The sequence below is a fragment of the Cololabis saira genome, chromosome 7 (assembly GCF_033807715.1).
Source record: "Cololabis saira isolate AMF1-May2022 chromosome 7, fColSai1.1, whole genome shotgun sequence".
In the NCBI taxonomy this organism is placed as follows: domain Eukaryota; kingdom Metazoa; phylum Chordata; class Actinopteri; order Beloniformes; family Belonidae; genus Cololabis; species Cololabis saira.
The window spans coordinates 21381943-21401833 of NC_084593.1; the positions used below are offsets into that span (position 1 = coordinate 21381943).

At 39.5% G+C, this 19891-nt stretch overlaps 1 protein-coding gene across 2 annotated transcripts in view; it reads left to right on the forward strand.

Annotated features, from left to right (window-relative positions):
* neurl1b (neuralized E3 ubiquitin protein ligase 1B) overlaps positions 1-10174 on the forward strand; it is a 31811-nt gene extending 21637 nt beyond the window's left edge. For both annotated transcript variants that reach the window (XM_061725043.1, XM_061725044.1), the window contains exons 2-6: positions 2105-2349; positions 3169-3502; positions 5876-6610; positions 8209-8334; positions 9221-10174. In XM_061725043.1, the coding sequence (XP_061581027.1) occupies positions 2105-2349; positions 3169-3502; positions 5876-6610; positions 8209-8334; positions 9221-9468 (1688 nt within the window). In that variant the 3' untranslated portion in view covers positions 9469-10174. The remainder of the gene's footprint in view (positions 1-2104; positions 2350-3168; positions 3503-5875; positions 6611-8208; positions 8335-9220) is intronic.
* The last annotated feature ends 9717 nt before the right edge of the window (positions 10175-19891 follow it).

Consider the following 19891-nt stretch of genomic DNA (forward strand, 5'->3'; position numbering starts at 1 on the left):
AAAACATAAAATATCTTATATCTCTTGCAAACAAAATTAAATTTCAATAGTGACGTAACCGAGGTAATCAACATGAGCATAACATTCTAGGTTACAAATGTTGGTTCCGGTTAATTTTGCGGTTATTTGCCCAACCCTCGGGGGAGTGGTTTAAAAGCCACTGAATTTGGTGGAGAGGAAGGTTGAAGCTGACAAAACACTTTGTTTTTTGCTTTAAAACATGCAAACATTACAAACATGGCTTTTCAGCAACTTTCCATCACCGCGATAGCATGTTTATTATTGTACCCATGACAACTATTACTTCACGTTTCCACTAAACCACTTATCAATCCCTAAAGCAAACACACATCTAAAGTCATTACTGGTTGCCGTTTCTGACGAGCGCTTTTGTCATAGGAATGAACAACCAAACTCATTTGTTCCTGCTACACAGTCCCACTCTCATATACCAGTTCTTCGCTCTGTAGCCACCGTTTAATTAGCCGGTGATTGCTTTGATGCCTCAGACATTGAAGCTTTCTCAGCTTCTGACGGAAGGAAGGAGGAACGTGATGGACCCACAGTTCAGCTCAGACACCAACACTACTGATGCCTACAACACGTACATTAATTTCAAAGGCCTTTAAGGGTTTCTCAAAGTAGTTGCAGGATTGTTGAAGGTTTTGATTAACGATACCGAGGATTTTCATGAAAATCTAATATAAGAGCAGAAGACATAACACACGAGAGGCACCAATTACGGATTCTGGTTATAACATGCCGTGAGCCGTCCTTTACCCCGTGACCTGTTGTGCTTAGCCTTTCATCTAATAATGGTAAACAAGTGTTTGCCATTATTAGATGAAAGGCATTATTAGATGATGCCATCAGCTTCACTGTAGGTGATTTAACTGCAGACTCCAGTATGTCATTTTGCCAGAGAGGGAGATGAGCCTAAGGCGTATACTCAAACCCCCAACATGTTGTTTTTTTCGCTCTCGAATACCAAATTCCCAGAGTATAAAAGGAATGAGGGAGCTACACATCATTTGAGACCTTACAGATGTTCTTGCTTCTGCTTGATAGTTTAGAATATAATCAGTGATAATGTCTAATTTAGGAAATGTACTGTGGAACATTTCCCTGAGTTATTGTCCTTGCACCAGATCGCAGTGAATTTGTTGAAAAGTAATCACTCCGGAGAGGAGTACGTGCATAATCTCCCCTCGAATTTTGAATCTCAGCCATACTATACCATAAACACCCATCTAAAGTTTTCTAGTTAATTTTATATGAAGCCAAAGCAATCCAATTCTCATTTAGGCCGGTTTGTTTCGTTCATTTGTTCTGCAGCGTTCATCAAGAGACTCTGTTTTTTATCCCCAAGCAGGATCTCAGCTCTGCATCTGCAAAGCTGAAATCAAAGATGAGGTCTATTATTTGGGTGCTACTGTACTGACTAGACACTGTGTGATTCATTCTGCACGTCTGAAGATAACTGCAGGAATCAAAGAAGCTATTCAGGGTTTGTTTTTATGCAGGCCAAGGGTGTGTACTTCTCACAAAAATGAGGAAGACTTATCAGGTCTGTGGGCAGTTTTATGCTGATTATTTTTTCTCCCTTGTGAGAGGGCATAAACATTAGCATTGAACTTAAACCAGGTAACTCCCCCCCCCCCCCCCTAAGTGGTTATGAACATTGGCGTTCATCTAAATTTACGGTATAAATTTAGTAAAAAGACTGATTTGGAACAAGTTAGCTATTTTATCCTGAAAATGTGGGTTTCATGCTCTGAGAGACTGTTTAATGTGTTTGTTGACAGTAGAAGAGGGGGTTCATAATAATTATGGGAAGGGAAGTGTGCAAGACTGTGGTCTCCCTTTCATAACTGGTGTGTACCCTCTAAACTCGCTGCCATGGGCTGCTTGCAAACAACTTATTGCATCCTGATTATGCTGTTTTTCCAACAGCTGGTGTCACAATAATTGCCGTTTTGATCTTGCCTGAGTCACATAAAAAACAGGGGGCTCACATACCACGTTCCTCTCCAACTAAGCTGAATCATTAATAGCCTGTTCTTCTTTTTTTCTTGCCTCACCCCTGATGTGTCTCTGCCCATAGAAACGACTCTTCAGCCCCGCCCGGTGGCCACCAGGCAGTACTACAGCCTGCCCAACCATGGGGCAAGTGTGGAGAGAAGAACATCTGCCCCCCCAGTCAGCATCAGTCTGGAGTCGACCCGCTTTCACCCTCACGCCAAAGGCAAGAATATCAGGCTGGATGGACAGCTCCGACGTGCCACTCGCAAGAACAGCTTCTGCAATGGCATCACCTTCAGCCACCGCCCTGTTCATCTTTACGAAAAGGTTGATTTCATGACTTTATTACTAACTAGGGCTGTTCGATTTTGCCCAAAAATAAAATCTCGATTTTTTTCTCTCAACATCTGATTTTCGATTACGATTACGATTATTTTGTGAATTGACAAAAGGCAAAGAAATTATTTCAAATATGCTGTTTTTTTATTGAACATTTGCCCCATTGGGCTTTAAGTGCAAACTTTGCTCTTATTAAACCAATAATGAATGAAGTGCAAAACTCTGTAAAATAAGTTGAAATAAAGTTTTAAAAAATATAATAAAATATAAAGCAAATCAGCACTTGCAAACATACAGTAAGTTATATTTCCAATTAAATAAAACAAGACATTTTCTAAATAAACTAAACTGGGTCTTTGCATGCTAAATAATAATGCAACCCATGAAGGAGGTAGAGGTGTGTAATGTCAGTCATTACATTTAATATTCACATTTGCAAGTTTTTTGCAAGGAACACAAGCCGGTCTACCGCATCTGGCTTGAGGGATGCCCGGTGGCATGTTACAACGCCCCCTCCTACACTAAAGAGCCTCTCCGATGGGGCACTTGTCGCAGGTATTGAGAGGTATTTCCATCAATCATTAATATGGTATCAATCATTAATATGTGTGCAGACAAGGTTATAAAAAAAAAAAAAAAGTGAAAAATCGATTTTACGATTTTCACGTTTTAACATCGTTCTAATTACATAATCGCGATTACGATTTAAAATCGATTAATCGAACAGCCCTATTACTAACATTATTTTGAAGACTAAAATATTTAAGAAGAGGAGAAGTTAAAGCGATACTCTTCTCATTCCTTTAGGTGCGGATCCGGCTTACAGGCGTTCACACCGGCTGGAGTGGAGCTCTGCGCTTTGGTTTTACCAGCATGGATCCCAGCGAGTTGGTTGCCGCCGACATCCCCAAGTACGCTTGCCCCGATCTGGTGACGCGGCCCGGTTACTGGGCCAAAGCTCTGCCGGAGAGGCTGGCCTTGAAGGACAACATACTGTCATTCTGGGCCGATCGGCATGGCAGAGTCTTCTACAGCATCAATGACGGAGAGCCCATCCTCTTCCACTGTGGCCTCAGCATCGGCTGCCCACTCTGGGCCATCATAGACATCTACGGCATCACTCAGGAAGTCACACTACTTGGTAAGAATTGTATTATGTCAAGGTACTTTTATTAGAGCAACACACAGGATGTTTTAAAATGTATTTAAGACAAAATGTGATTACTTTTCACAGTTGTTGTCTACCTTTTGCAGTCTGCTGTCTCTACTACCAGCAGAAACCATCCAAAGCAACTTTGGACTTCTGTCCTGGTCCCTTTGGTCAAAAGGGAACACATTTAGATATAGCCTGTAAAGTAGTGAATTATAGATATTTGTCTTGCTGGATTTAACTCAGCTACAGGGCCGTGTGTTTTGAGCAGAGCTCTGACAACCCTGAAACCTCAGGAACATATTTTTATAGTGTCAACATATTCACAGCTAAATTAAGAAGCTTCTGTGTATTTCTGCGAGCAGCTGAGCAACAAAGCTCTACGGCTCAACAGGACAATCCAGAGGGTTGAGCGGTGCAGCCCGGGATGGCTCAGTGATGAACGATCCCTGGGTCAAAGCTAATCTCCGTTTGTCAGGAAAACCAGATCCCCTTCCTCTCGGGGCGGCTGACATACTGTAGCACCAAGAGATAAACAAGAGATGTCCGGCGGTCGATGCACCGGCAACTCTCCCGACAAACTCTCCTTTAACTCTGTCTTACTATCGCTTTCCCGCGCTTTGTCACTTTCTCCCGTTACGCCGCCTCTGCGCGGTTCCCACTCGTACGCGCGGGGGATGTTTATCTTCAGTCTGACAGGAGCTATGGCCTTGTTTGGTCAAGGCGGTCGATCCCAGGAGCCCTGGTGAGAAGCCAGTACCGTCACTAGAAATAGTAGAAGAGGAATGTCTCATAAGTCAAGAGAAGGAGTACGAGCGCTGGGCTTATTTATGTCAGCATTTAAAACATAGAGCGCCTGTGCATGAAGAGTGCGCTTTAAAGGGCCTGTGTTAGTAAGAAAAGGGAAAATAGCAAGGTAAATAATGTGGTTACGGGGCATAAACCAATGCTTGACTAGCTTATTTTTTTACCAAAAGGAAAGTTTGTTTGTTTTCCTGTGGTAGTATTTAAAGTATTGAGTCGGACAAAAGAAAATCATGAGGAGCCCACTTCAAGCATAGCAACATGATGTTAGATACTGTTTACTGCGTTCTCATGAGAAACAGAGGAATCTCATGAGAGATGGGATCTCAGAGCTTAGTGCTGTCCTCGTGTCACAGAGCAGTCCTGCTCACTAGGGATGGGCGGTACGGACTAAAAAATGTATCACGATAATTTCTGGCATTTATCCTGATAACGATTAAAATTACGATAAAAAAAAATAAAAAATAAATCTATCTCACTCTCAGATCCGCCATGTTTGTTACACAAAAACGTCATCAATGGGAATTTATCTTTCTTTCTTTCTTTCTTTCTTTCTTTCTTTCTTTCTTTCTTTCTTTCTTTCTTTCTTTCTTTCTTTCTTTCTTTCTTTCTTTCTTTCTTTCTTTCTTTCTTTCTTTCTTTCTTTCTTTCTTTCTTTCTTTCTTTCTTTCTTTCTTTCTTTCTTTCTTTCTTTCTTTCTTTCTTTCTTTCAGGCTCATTTCATTCTTTCTTTCTTTCTTTCTTTCTTTCTTTCAGGCTCATTTCTTTCTTTCTTTCTTTCTTTCTTTCTTTCTTTCTTTCTTTCTTTCTTTCTTTCTTTCTTTCTTTCTTTCTTTCTTTCAGGCTCATTTCATTCTTTCTTTCTTTCTTTCTTTCTTTCTTTCTTTCTTTCTTTCTTTCTTTCTTTCTTTCTTTCTTTCTTTCTTTCTTTCTTTCTTTCTTTCTTTCTTTCTTTCTTTCTTTCTTTCTTTCTTTCTTTCAGGCTCATTTCTTTCTTTCTTTCTTTCTTTCTTTCTTTCTTTCTTTCTTTCTTTCAGGCTCATTTCTTTCTTTCTTTCTTTCTTTCTTTCTTTCTTTCTTTCTTTCAGGCTCATTTCCTTCCTTCCTTCCTTCCTTCCTTCCTTCCTTCCTTCCTTCCTTCCTTCCTTCCTTCCTTCCTTCCTTCCTTCCTTCCTTCCTTCCTTCCTTCCTTCCTTCCTTCCTTCCTTCCTTCCATCCTTCGTTCTGCGTGGATTTAACACAGAACCATAAATCAGCTTTACACAAAAACGTCATCAACGGGAATTTATCGTTTTTACCGCGAGATGACAAATTCTTATCGTGGGGAATTTTTTTGACGGTTTATCGTGAACGGTAAAATATCACCCATTCCTACTGCTCACAAGTTTGAAAAAAGTCCTGTCTGTTCCACAGTTGAACGGCTTCATCTTTGTCCCGTGTTGTATTTCACTGACAGACAACTCGTATCGAGCAGCAATCAGACAATGAGAACATGAGCATGAAAAAGGGATGAGATTATCATGGTGTCCTGTTCTTGTTTGTCCGTGTTTTACATCACAGACAGCACATTTGCAGAGAGTGTGGGGTCCAGCTGCCTGAGTGCGGCCCGTCTGAGTGCCTATCTGCCCCAGAGCAGCCACGACTCAGCCAATTACAACAACAACCAGCTTGAAAACAACCAGGCTGCTGCTGCCAAGATGGCCAACCTCCAGCTGAACAGCTACACTCAGCTCATCCCCTACTGCTCCTCCACCTCTTCCTCCTCCACTCCGTCCTCGTCCGTCTCCACCACATTCCCCAGAGGGGTCCGGGGCCTTCCTTCCCTGCTGGACAATGACTTGCACTTTCACCCCGTTCGTGGCTCAGACGTGATTCTCTCGGCAGATCGTTCAGCCGCCTGCATCCATTTTCTGGACAGCACTCGGACTCTGGTTTTCAGCAACCGCCCGCTGCACACGGGCGAGACTCTGTACGTGGAGGTGGGCCACCTGGGCCTGCCTTATTTCGGGGCGTTATCCTTTGGTCTGACGTCCTGTGATCCGGCTTGTCTGCAAGCCGCGGACCTGCCGGCGGACCCTGAGGTTCTCCTGGACCGGAAGGAGTACTGGGTGGTGCACCGAGGTTTCTCCATTCCTTGTTCTGGAGATGTGCTCACCTTCAGCCTGCTGCCGGGTGGAGAGGTGCACCACGGGGTGAACGGAGCGGGACGTGGCCGGCTGCTCTGCGTGGACTCTTCTCAGGTCCTGTGGGCCTTTTTCACCCTGCACGGGGCTGTCAACAGACTCAGGATACTTGGTAAGTGTGTTTAGAGCAAAACATGAGGTAATATCTGTCTGTCTGTCTGTCTGTCTGTCTGTCTGTCTGTCTGTCTGTCTGTCTGTCTGTCTGTCTGTCTGTCTGTCTGTCTGTCTATCTATTAGGGGTGTAACAATATATCGTGCCACGAAATTTCGCGATACAAAAACGTCACGAAACTTGTCGTGGAGGTGAAAAACTGTATCGCGATATTGGGTTATTAATATTAATCCATTGTGTTTACTAGTAACGTGCATAGTAGTGCCGTACTGTGGCGTATCACTCCGCCCAATCTAAAACATACTAAGCACTACAGATAAACTGACTAGTTTAATTATAGTCCCTAATTTACATCAGAATATAAAGAATATATTTATAAAATAATGAACCTTGAATTACCAAAATAACCTTCTTAACAAAATAAATCTACTCTTACACTTAAATAAACTTATAAGGTGAGCTTGAATCAATCTTTTTTATTATGTAAAATTGTATGCATTTATTTACTTTTATTTATTTATTTAACTTTAGTTGTTAAATTTCTGGAAAAGAAAAAAGTCAAATCATGCATGAGAGAAACTATTCAGTTTGTGGCAAAATATTTGTACTTGTATGAAACTGAAGATGCATAATGCAAACCTGACATTTACTTTTAGTTCAGTTTGTGGAAAATGGTTGGCCTGGCTTTCTCTTTAAAACTTAAACAGTTATAAAGCATTACAAACTGTAACAATAGGGCAAAAGTACAGTATTGTTTTGTATTTTGTGTCTTTTAAATAAAAGACAATTTTTTCCAGTCACATGTTCCTCATTCAAGGTTGTTAAAAAAATACTGCTATAATATCGTATCGTATCGTTATCGTGACCTCAATATCGTGTATCGTACCGTATCGTGAGATTAGTGTATCGTTACACCCCTATTATCTATCTATCTATCTATCTATCTATCTATCTATCTATCTATCTATCTATCTATCTATCTATCTATCTATCTATCTATCTATCTATCTATCTATCTATCTATCTATCTATCTATCTATCTATCTATCTATCTATCTATCTATCTATGTCATCTTTCAAAAGATCAAACAGAAAAATTAGAACATTTAGAAAGTAATGTGTTTAGATTTCCTGTGAATCAAAGTGAGTCGAGGCTAAAGAAATGTTTGGGTGTGGAAACCTTTTATTGAGGAAGGATAAGAAAATAAGGGTTGCATCAATCTTCATAATCAGTCCAATACCACAAAACAATTGAGCATATTTCCTGAAATGATGAAAGCATGATGTAGATCCCCCACCCCAACCGAAGCAGTGGATCTGAGTAGTTTTTGTTCACACGAGCTTGCTCAGCTTTGAGATGTGACCTATCCATCCAAGACCCATTACTCCCACACAGATTCCCATCAGCTCAGACCACATTCTCATCAGCTTTTAACATTGTTTTTCTTTTAAAAAAATATGCATATCCACTCTGACTGGTTAGAGGCAGTCAGAGTAAACCCATCAATACAGTTACATATACAGTTTACATATTGTAACTTTTAAATGCACTTTAAAATCTGGATATATGTTGATGTGTATTTGTCTTTGGGACACAGGAACTCTGCAGTCCAGTCCTTCCTCAACATCCCCCACCGCTTCTCAGAACAGCAGTCCAGACGACAGCGACTCAGACCTGGCGTTCAGCGTCAACAGATCCTCCTCGGCCTCTGAGTCCTCTCTGGGTGAGTTACTAAATGTTGACAGCATTCCTTAGGGGACACTGTATATAAAACCCCTTCACAAGATCCCCGTGGGAGGGTGTAGAGATGCAGCAGCTCTGTAGGGTAGTACTGCTATGTGACACTTGAGAACTCATGGGAAAGATGTCTCACTTTTGACAAGGCAATAAAAGCTTTCTTTTGCATTATTTTAGCATTGAGGGTGAACTTTGCAACCGCTAAACGTCTTATACATTAAACATTTTTTTGTCTGCATTTTTAACTGAACACTTTTCACACTAGATGACTAGAGAATGTGATGGTCAAATTTGATTGATGTGTCGCTACATGGAACTAAAAAAAACCCACTATTACAGTCGCTGAGATCTGAGCTTGTAATAATGAATGATTGAATTAATTGTTTATTTCGGTTACATTACATTATTTGCAATTCAAACTGTGTGTGTGTGTGTGTGTGTGTAAATGACAAAACACTTTCATACAAGTTTACACTCATCAGTTTCACACAAAAAATAATAATAAACTCTGTAACCGAAAAAGGAATAGGCTGAAGCCAAAGCTTATATTTGCCTACCCTGTACTTTCCAACAGAAAACCCAGATTATCTGCAATATGAAAAGAAACAAAAAGAGAAATTTCCCTTTAAATTGTTCTGCTTAACCAAATTATACTCCAATCATTTAGCATTGTAATCCTTAATTATTTTACTTTTCAATATTTTTTTAAAATTCAACAGAGATTTACACAGTTTCACTTCATCACTAAGTTGATTCCATAATTTGAATAATCATCCTAGAACAGCAGCAAGCCCCAGAGTACTCTGTGTATTTGCATCCGTGTCTGCTTCCATTTTAAGAAAGTCTCTTATATTTTCTTGCTTGTCCTTCAGTGACCGCTCCCAGCTCTCCTCTCAGTCCTCCCACCTCTCCCTGTCTCACCGCCTCAGAGCTGCCCTCTGCTGGTAAAAACGGAGAATGCACCATCTGCTTTGACCAAGAGGTGGACACGGTTATCTACACCTGTGGACACATGTGTCTGTGCAACGAATGTGGACTGAAACTGAAGAGGAAGATCAATGCATGCTGCCCAATATGCAGGAGGCCCATCAAAGATGTTATCAAAACATATCGACCGTGATGGCACACATGTTTTAATGGGTGTGATGGCTTGTCCGGATGTCACCAACTGTTGACCCTTCTCAGGCTTTGCTGGACATTGATCTTGATGCCAATCAGAGATTAGCCACACAAGGACATTATTGTGCCTCTTATACTTTCATTTTGTATGGTCAAATTCAATCTGGACTCTGACGAGATTCCTCATACACAGAACCGGAAACTCATCTTAAAATATGAACCGTCCGCACAGATGAGTCCATGCGACGAAGAAATAAGAGATGAACCTAATTTCCATTTGATGTCTGTCATGTCACTTGTATTTGTCGAGCAGAAGAGCCTGCTTTGAAATGTTTGTCTGTATCCCGATTCTTCTAGATTTACATGTGCTTCAGCAGAATATGTGGGCCATCCTCTATGACTTCTAGTGCCTTAGATTTTTGTCACTTTTTTGTTTTTGTCCAAGTAACTATACTAAGAATCCTAGCCATATTTTTGATGAAGTTGCTGAAGGTTGGCATGAAGACGACTCAGACATATATAGTTTGTACAGCTTTAGCTGTAACGGTAAGTAGATTGAAGGCTGCAGGAGTGTGTAAGTGGGTGCAATGCTGTGTTTTAGGAGAGGTGTGACCTGAAGGGGCTGATGGGGTAAGGGATCATCTGGATTTGCACATTACTGTAAGAGATGAATAAATGTGGTCTGAATAAAGTGTGTCTAGTTTTAATCATGAGAAAGCACAAATTTAAATGTTTTTAAGGAAGATTATTTATAATCAGCTTTGTTCAGTCCCTTATGATGGATACTACTGATCTTGACTGTGCATGGGAGTTAAAATACAATTTAATGTAGGAAAAAAATGCAATGACATTACACTTTCCATTTTAATTAAGCTAATCAAGTTTTAAATAGCTAAAATCAATAAATAGCATTTGCTATATTATATAGTAACAGTATCAGAGTGAAGTATTGCTGATACATGAGCCCGTTTTTATTTATTTGACATTTGAACAAAACATATGTTAGTAGAGCAGCAATCTCTGATAACAGAAAGGCTATACCCTCTTTTGATATTTTTCCTTAAGTAAAGGTAAGATTTTGATGGCTTTTGTGCCCATATCCAGACCAAAGGTGCCGTCAATACCCTCTCACAAAAGCTTGCTTCCTGGAAATCAAAGTGAAATGAAATCCAGACGAACCGGACTAATTCTTTGTATTGAAGAGGAAAAGGTCAGGTTGGCTGGCCAGACTGCTTTGAAACATCGATGAGATTTCAAATAAATAATAACTTTAACTTCTAATGAAAATTGAGGAATATGAAAGCAGAAATAGCAATTCATTTTGAAAATTGAGGAATATGAAAGCAGAAATAGCAATTCATTTTGAAAATTGAGGAATATGAAAGCAGAAATAGCAATTAATTTTGTATTTTTTGGATGTAATGTGTAATGAGCAAGTAATATTGTAGGAAAGTCTAACCACTGAGGCGCTAACGGCTTATGCCATTTTTGAAAACTGCACACGTGTACATCTAAACAACTAAATCAATTTTATAGCAGATTTTGATAAACCACATTACCGGACGAATATAATATAACAAACTGCTTTTACATTTAAAACATAATATTTAATTTAAATTAAAAAAATATATTTAGTGGTCTGACTTCCAGTTTTTCTGTTTGTGTGTCATCACTCTTTTCAGTTGGGAGTATTGTTGCTGACTCATTTATACATTTTCAGTAGTCTTTCAGTCTTTTGTGTTTCTTCTTATTTGTAGCTGAAAATCACCGAGCTGTGTTGCTGAACCAAGGTGTTTTTCCCAGAAGTCACCAGAGACTAAAAACAAGAACGGGATTAGAACTAAAAAACACATTCAGTGTGAAAATGCAGTGCGAATGCTGAGTCTGGGGAAAAGAGCTGAAATGTAGCTATGGAAGAAGTTTGTACAAAATATGTAAAACTCGGTCATTTCAAAAGACTGTTGTTGGAAAGTTGTTCCAAAATCAAAATCAAATGATGAAACAATACTGCATTAACATAATGATGTGTTAAACTAATACTACAAATAACTAATAATAAAAAAGGCATCTTTAAACATAACATTTAATTATTATACACAATATTAAATAAAAAGATATGGTTTTATTCAAAATACTCTATTAGCTTGTAACTATAAGTTCAAGGTTCTAGTATTTAAAGTCAACATTGAGGTATAAGTTGAATTAACACCAGAAAGTCCATTAATGACATGAAAACAGACAATTCTGAGCATTTTTGGGTGCAGCCCCCCGATGTGCCATAAAAAACACCCACATGTCAAATTGTTGAGCTCACTGAAGATATTATTGCTAACGAAGTCAGAGCCTAACGTTAATGAGACAATGAAAAGGTGCAGTCTATTCTCTTGTTACTTCCAGACAAAAGAAGCAGATCAAAGGTCTGGAGTTGAAAACACTTATTGAGTTGATACTTTGCAGCTGTTTGACTCGAGCTACCAATATGAAGTCCAAGGGAGTCTCAGTGTCAGTGAAGGAAGCCATCATTTGGCTGATAAACAACATAAAAGAGATATCAAAACCTTAGATGTGACCAGATCAACAGTTTGGTGCATTCTTAAAAGAAATAACGCTCTTTTGTGCCTGACAACAAAAGGCCTGGAAGGCCACAGAGGGCGGCTTTGGTGTATTAAAGATTATGGTCTTATTTATCATGATGTGACTTTGTCCAAATGCTTTTGAGCCCCTGAAAATGTGGATACTTTAAAATAGCCGTCATTCCTAAATGGAAAAGCTGAAAGTCTCCTCCTTGATCACGTCTTTATTGTTTTAGTTCACATCCATTATAATGTTGAATAATGGCATTAACCTTTGTCTGGTGTTAGCTTTCTGTTACCATCTCCGATGTTAACGGGTCGGTTTTGACCCGTGTTTTAAATCATCTCTAAAATACACTAAAAGCAATTATCTATCATCCAATTTGTTTATCATCTCTTGGTTACATTGTTAGGCTTCCTTATCCATGAAAATATTGCTTTTAATATTTTTTCATCGCAGGCAGCCCAGATTTTTATGCCGTACTTCCCTGGCTTACTGGGTATGTATTGCCGGAAGGGGCATTTTCCTGGGAAAAGGAGAAGACGTTCATCCACTGTCACCTTTGGCCCTGGGTTGAACATCAGTGGAAGGAGCTGAACCCATTTCTCCCAGACACCCCTGATGGGGGCAAGCTCGTCAGATCTTGTTCTGGTATCCCTGTTGTCAAATCTGAGGACTCATGATATCATTCGAAAGGTCTGAAGTGACATTGTTCCCCGGAAAATATTTCTGCCTGTCGATGCATCCCAGAGACTATCAGTGGACTCATTGCAGGATCTGTACACTCCAGCAAGAAGAAGAACACCAATATAAGCATCCAGGCATTCCTCATCCATGTCTTTCCACGTGTCGCCATGGACTTTTTTCCCTTCAAGGTTTGTCATAGCAATTATGACTCTTTTTATTGACAATGGCATAAATAGCTCAAAACCTGTTTTGATATCACTGACTCTTGTCACAGCAAACCTTGTGATTCCAGGGGTCTTTTTGATGACGTTTTCAGCAGCTGCCCTGCCATGTACATCTTGAGGTACTGAGCTCCAAAGTATCTTTCCATTTTTGGACTTGAATTTTTCAGCAGAAGAAGCTTCAGCACCAGTGACCTCCTCGTCAGACTCACCAGATGTGTCAGTATCTTCTGGAAGATACTCCACATCGTCTTCCTCCTCAGAATCCTGCTCCTCTGCATCACTATTCTGCTCATTGTCGTCTCTCTCATTTTCAACAAAAATATAGTCCAGAACTTGGCTTACTGTAAATCTTCTTCTCATCTTTGCATGCTGCAAACTGGAGATGTGCACTCTGCAAGTGAAATTAGTGAATTGACCCTAAACGTCTGGACATGCCCGACTTTATTTGTTTTTGTTTCTGTGCAGGTAAACTGGAAAACAAAAATCCAAAATGAGAATCCACTGAAGCTCACGTGACTGGGAGATGAGCTGGCTGTCTGACAGTGCAGTTATGATTTCAGTTTTGGCTCCGATTATTGCTTAATAAGCTTATTTTATAACCGGGTCGAAACCGACCCTAACACCAAAAAGGTAACAATTTCAACCAGAGCATTTTATAATTTAGTGAAAAACATTTTTTGGGTATTATTTTGTTGAAATAGAGGTTCCTGACAAAGTCAAAAAGCCTTGATGCAATAAATGCCTTTTTGTGGTAATTTTATGAATTTAAAACCTAAGAACGGTCGGTGGCGACCCTAACACCAGACAAAGGTGTAAAAACACAGTCGTTGTCTAAACACTTCTGGACCCGACTGTTTTATATCTTATAAACATATTGAAGCATTCTGCTATACACATTTTTTTCTTTCCTGAATAAAGACTTTTTAAATCCTCTTCAAGGTTTGAAATCTTTCAATCCTAAATCTTTCAAAATATGTTTTAGTTAGAGACATTATTCAGATGTTAAATGGGTCACAGCAAAATTGGCTGTTAAACTTCAGGTTTTGCACATCTTCAACCACTGTTGTAAAATCACAGCTTGTCTTATGCCAGTTTTGGCCCATTTTTATAAAGGTTTCCTTTGGGATGAATGTTCACAGGTTATATGATGCTAAATTTGAACTATTTTAACTATTTAAATTTATTCCCACAACTTTTACACTTCAATTACTGTACAACTTATACATCAATACATAAACTAATGTGCACTTTTTCAAACAATTCTGTCAGATGTTTCTCAAGCTTCTTCTGTGCCCAGATTCGTTTTACAGGTGGAAAGTAAACATTTAAATACAGGAGTCCAATCTGAGGCAGCTGATAGGTACCAGCAGGCCAAGCGTAATGTGGTTTTTGTGGTCTCTGAAGCAACAATTCGGTCGTGGAAGGAGTTTGGAGAGGTCAAGGAGAACGACTTTCAGAAGTCTTTGAGGAGATGGTGGCCCACCATCTTCCAGCTCAGAAAGGAATTGGTGCACCACCAACCCTGTGTAGGGTGGGGATGGGGCACTGCGGCCTTTGATTTCGGGAAGTTGTGAATCGATGGAGGTAATTAGGGTTGTCCCGATCAGGACTTTTTAGCTCCCGATCCGATCCCGATCACTTGAGTTTGAGTATCTGCCGATCCCGATTTTTCCTGATCCGATCACTTTTTTTGGCTCCCGATATATTTCCGATACTTTTTCCCAATCAGATCACATTTTGGCAATGAATTAAAAAAAAAAAAAAGGACTAAAACTAAATTATCCCAAGTTTCTTTTCTTGTCCATTGGAGAACAACATGGACATATATTTCAACAAAGCTTATAAGCACTGGTGCCACAAAATGTAAAAATATGAAATTGTAAACTAAAACCAAAAGTGCAGAATAGTGCAATAACAAAAATAAATACATTTAACTTCAAAAGAGGTAGTTGAATGACATCCAGTCAAACTCACAAACACAAGAAAATTAAAATACTTTTTGGCTTAACCTTTAGTGCAACATTCTGAATGGCATGAAATGAATTGCAGCAGCTTAATGCAACATGAACATATATAAAATTTCACAATTCAAACACGTAAACATTAGTTTTGCTTACTTCACTTCCGGCTGCCGACCGGAAGTGAAGTGATATATAAAACGATTTAATATATATTAAAAACATTAATAACTAGATATGTCCCGATACTTTTTTGGCCGATACCGATGTTTTGAAAATGCCGTGATCGGGCCCGATCGATCGGGACAACACTAGAAGTAATACTTTGAAGACTCCCTCAATACCACCAACACACCTTCCTACGAGGAAGCACAACCTGCGAACTTGGAGGTGGGTTCTCCTACCTCTAGGTTGGATTGAGGTCACTGAAGTGGTTAAGAAGCTTCTTGTTAGCAAGGCACCAGGGGTGGATAAGATGCAGCAAGGGTGCCTTGAGGCTCTGGATGTTGTGAGGCTGTCTTGGTTGACACACCAGTACACCATTGTGTGGAGACTGGGGACAGTATCTTTGGATTGGCAGACTGAGGTGGTGGTCCCCGTCTTAAAAAAGCCTTATAAACCCGAACTAGAGACGGATCACACTTTTCAGCCTCCCTGGTTCAGCGGTACTGGAGAGGAGGGACTGTTAGATAGTTGAACCTCAAATTCAAGAGGAGCAGTCTGGTTTCCGTCCTGGTCATGGACCAGCTCTACACCCTCAGAAGGGTTCTGGGGGCATCATGGGAGTTTGCCCAACCAGTCATGCACTTTGGGGACCTGGAGAAGGCATTTGAACATGTCCCTTGGGGACTCCTGTGGGAGGTACTCTGGGAGTATGGGGTGCAGGAATCCCTTATACAGGCTGCCCGGTCCCTCTACATCCAGTGTCAGAGCTGGATTGTTGGTTGTAAGTTGAAATCGTTTCCTGTGAGAGTGTCCAGCTCTTCCCTGCCCTTTGTCACCAATTTTGTTAATTCTTACGGGCAGAATTTCTAGGTGCATCCGAGGAGCGGAAGGGGTCCCGTTTGGTGACCTCTGCTTTTTGCAGATGATGTGGTTATGGACCTAGGGTTGCCACCTTTCAGAAATAGAAATAAGGGACGCCCTGATTTCAGCAGCACAGGAGCCAAAAAAAAGCCCCTAAACTTCTAAACTGAATAAAAATGTGTTTATTTTATATGAAAAAACAAAATGCTTTGATTTAAAGTTTAAACTGCTTTAATAGCATTGAACTTGCATGACTGTACAGACAGACAACCATATAGCAGCTGAAATATCCTCCTATGCTACGTATGTCCACATCAGCCAGGATGTAATATAGCCTACAGGTGAAGAATATGGTGTAAAAGTTAATTTATTTCAATAATTCAACTAGAATATGGTGTAAAAGTTAATTTATTTCAATAATTCAACTAGAATATGGTGTAAAAGTTAATTTATTTCAATAATTCAACTAGAATATGGTGTAAAAGTTAATTTATTTCAATAATTCAACTAGAATATGGTGTAAAAGTTAATTTATTTCAATAATTCAACTAGAATATGGTGTAAAGGTTAATTTATTGCAATAATTCAACTAGAATATGGTGTAAAGGTTAATTTATTTCAATAATTCAACTAGAATATGGTGTAAAAGGTTAATTTATTTCAATAATTCAACCAGAATATGGTGTAAAAGTTACTTATTTCAATAATTCAACTAGAATTTGGTGTAAAGGTTAATTTATTTCAATAATTCAACTAGAATATGGTGTAAAAGTTAATGAAAATACGGTACAAATCGCGTCCCGTATTAGTTCAATACGGGACGCAACATTTTTTTCTCAAATAAAGGACAATTCCGTATTTTACGGGACGGGTGGCAACCCTATATGGACATCACTGGAGCAGTTCACAGCCAAATGTTGAGCAGCTGAGATGAGAATCAGCACCTCCAAATCTGAGATCATGGTCCTCAGCCAGAAAAAGGTGAGTTTTCCTCTCCGGTCTGGGGATCAGAAACTGCCCCCAAGTGGAAGAGTTCAAGTAACTGAGGTTCTTGTTAACAGGTGAGGGAAGAATGGAGTAGGAGATTGACGGCTGAATCTGTGCGGGCCCAAAGTGATGCAGACCCTGCATTGGTCTGTTGTGGTAAAGAAGGAGCTGTGGACGGAGAGAGGGAAGTTTGGCCTTCTCTACTTACGTTACTGTCCCAGTGACCCAACACTGATAGAAGATGGATGGATGGAAAATAGAAAAATATGTGGATGCTTCTTCTTTCTCTTTAGTAGTGGCATAATATATAAAATAATGCTGATATTGGCTACTTATTGCTTTGAGGATTGAATCCAGGCTTAATTCAACTGAGATTTGACCCTCTGTCTGTGTTTGTCTCTTGGTGAGTTCAGAGATCAGTTACTATGGTGATGGCCCTTTCACAAGGCACAAAAGACTATCTGAGCATCAACTTATTATGAGTCATAATGTTTCAAAGTTCCTGTCTATTGAATGGCCTCGACTGGGCCAAATAGAGCCCGCCGCTGATGTTTCTGCTCCTTGTAACTTAGGGCCGTAGCTCAAGTTCAAACTTTCAGATTGTAGTCATCTGTAAAAAGCGTTTTGTGGACTTCTTTATTGACAATAGCCCAGACAGCAAAACCAGACAGAAAAGCTTAAAAGTGGTCACGAATTAGATTAGCCCTACAGAGCATCTGTGTGTGCTCCATCCACTACAACTGACAAGACAGACCACAAGCCTTTTACATTTTAACAGTCTGGTTTCAACTTTGACGAATGAGAAAAGCTCCAAGATGAACTAAACATACAAACATATTTTTTTTTTCTTCTCTTTACTTTCACTTATTTTACTTTTTAAATGTACCATACTCATGTACTGGCAGCACTTTAATATTCAACTATTTAACTATGTATTACTATTTATCATGTACCACAGCAGATGCAAAATAGCACTACAGCACTTTCTTTCTTTTCTTTTCTTTTTTCTTTTATTGTTTATTTTGGTCATCCAAAAAACAATGTTACATCGGTGCAACCATCATCATTATACAGCACACATGGGGAAAACAGCAAAACCAGGGAGGAACTAAAGAGATGGCTCAAACTGACTGACTGATGACTTTAGTTCTCAAACCATCCATTTCCCCAGCACGGTTTTTATCGTCATTTTTATTGTGAATGCATATGCGATGTTATCTTTGCTATATTGTTTTTCTTTTTTTTTGTGATTATTATTATTGTTGTTGTTATGATTTTTGCTGATTACATCTGGCAGGGGGACTACCGATGTAAATCAGCCTATGGCTGCAATCTGGGTGCATCTACATTTTATTTTTTTATTAAAAGAAAATGTTGATTGATGTACACTGTCCCCTACCAAAAATAAATAAATTGAAATTGAAAATGGATGATGCATCGATGGATGGTACAGCTTCGTCCCCATCACATGATTATCACCAGCAACATCTAGAGTCCAGACAATTTTCTCCGACAAATGTTTCTTTCTTCCTTTTTCTGTGATCATTTCAGTCTGGGACAGATGTTTGTAAAAACAAAACCACTTACACATATTACAACCACTTATATAAGATGAGGTCATGTGTCTGCTTTATTAAAACCAAATTGTCATAATCTAAAATGAATAAAAGCAATTGTGGGGGGTTGGGGGGTCACTGAGCTGGAAGCATTTGCACCACATTGTTCAGATTTGCAATGCATTATTCTAGTTTTTAGGTTAACATATAATATTTTTTCTTAACATATATTACACTCAAGAAGCTTATTTTGGTTTTAGCACACAAGTCGGTATTATATTGGCTGGAACACCAGCAGTGTGTAACAGACAACAGCAACAGGCAATGGATAAAATCCTAAGAAAAAAATGAATAAGGATCACAGGAAGTGTTTCTGATCCAGATGTTGCCTCTTAAGTGTCGAGTGCAATCAGTACCTGTTGTTGAATATTTCAAGAGATCATCGTGAATGCTTTGGAGAGTTGTATTTGTCACCTGGATATAAGTATGGCGATGATGTCCCATGCAGCATAAGACAGGTGAACCCTCTCAACAGACATCGTTGATGTAATCTTGCATCGTAGTTCAACATCGGGGCTGCAAAAGAACTGTTTCAAAGTCATGTGGCCAGGATTACACCATCTGTTGTTAACAAGCACTGTAAGCAGTCCTACCCCACTTCTCCTGATCTGTCGGAGGTCTTTTGTCCACCTGTGCGACTGAAATCCATGAACAGAAGTGTTGGAGTCCAGAACCTGCGCTTGCAGACACTTCCCAAAAAATAGGATATCTCCTATCAGCACATAAACTCATCCATCCCACCTCACAGCAAAGTCACACTCCTGATAATGATTGAGGAGGGGCTAAAAAAAATTGTCAAAAACTCTTTTTGCCCTCCATGTTTCTCCTCCTCTGCATCCTTGACCTTTCCTCTTCAACCCATCTCCAGCTGATGCCTTTTTCTAATCATGAGCCGGTCCTTGGAAAGCTCGGTATGCTTCTTCCTGGTGTAAACAACTACCCGTTGTCATGGATGATCATCATAACAACAGTCTGGAAGTGCCAGAATTACCAGTATAAAGCCTCTAGGCCAACTGTATTCAACTAGATTCGGCCGGGGGCCACATCTGCAAAAGGACTGTATGGAGAGGGCCGCACAATTTGAAAATGTGGGGGTTTTCAAAATGTATTTTGCACTCAAAGACGAAGACTTATGTAAATATAATACATTTGTATTATACATTTGAATATATCTAGTTTACATATGAATTATGTATTAATTGTCTCCATATTTAGTAATTGTGAATGTTAAATATAATATTCAGATAAAGAAATATTTTGAATGCAAGTTCATTTTGAAACCATGCATTGTGCTTAATGAAATTGATATCGACCTACTTTTAATAAAACACGCCATAATGACAAAGCACCAC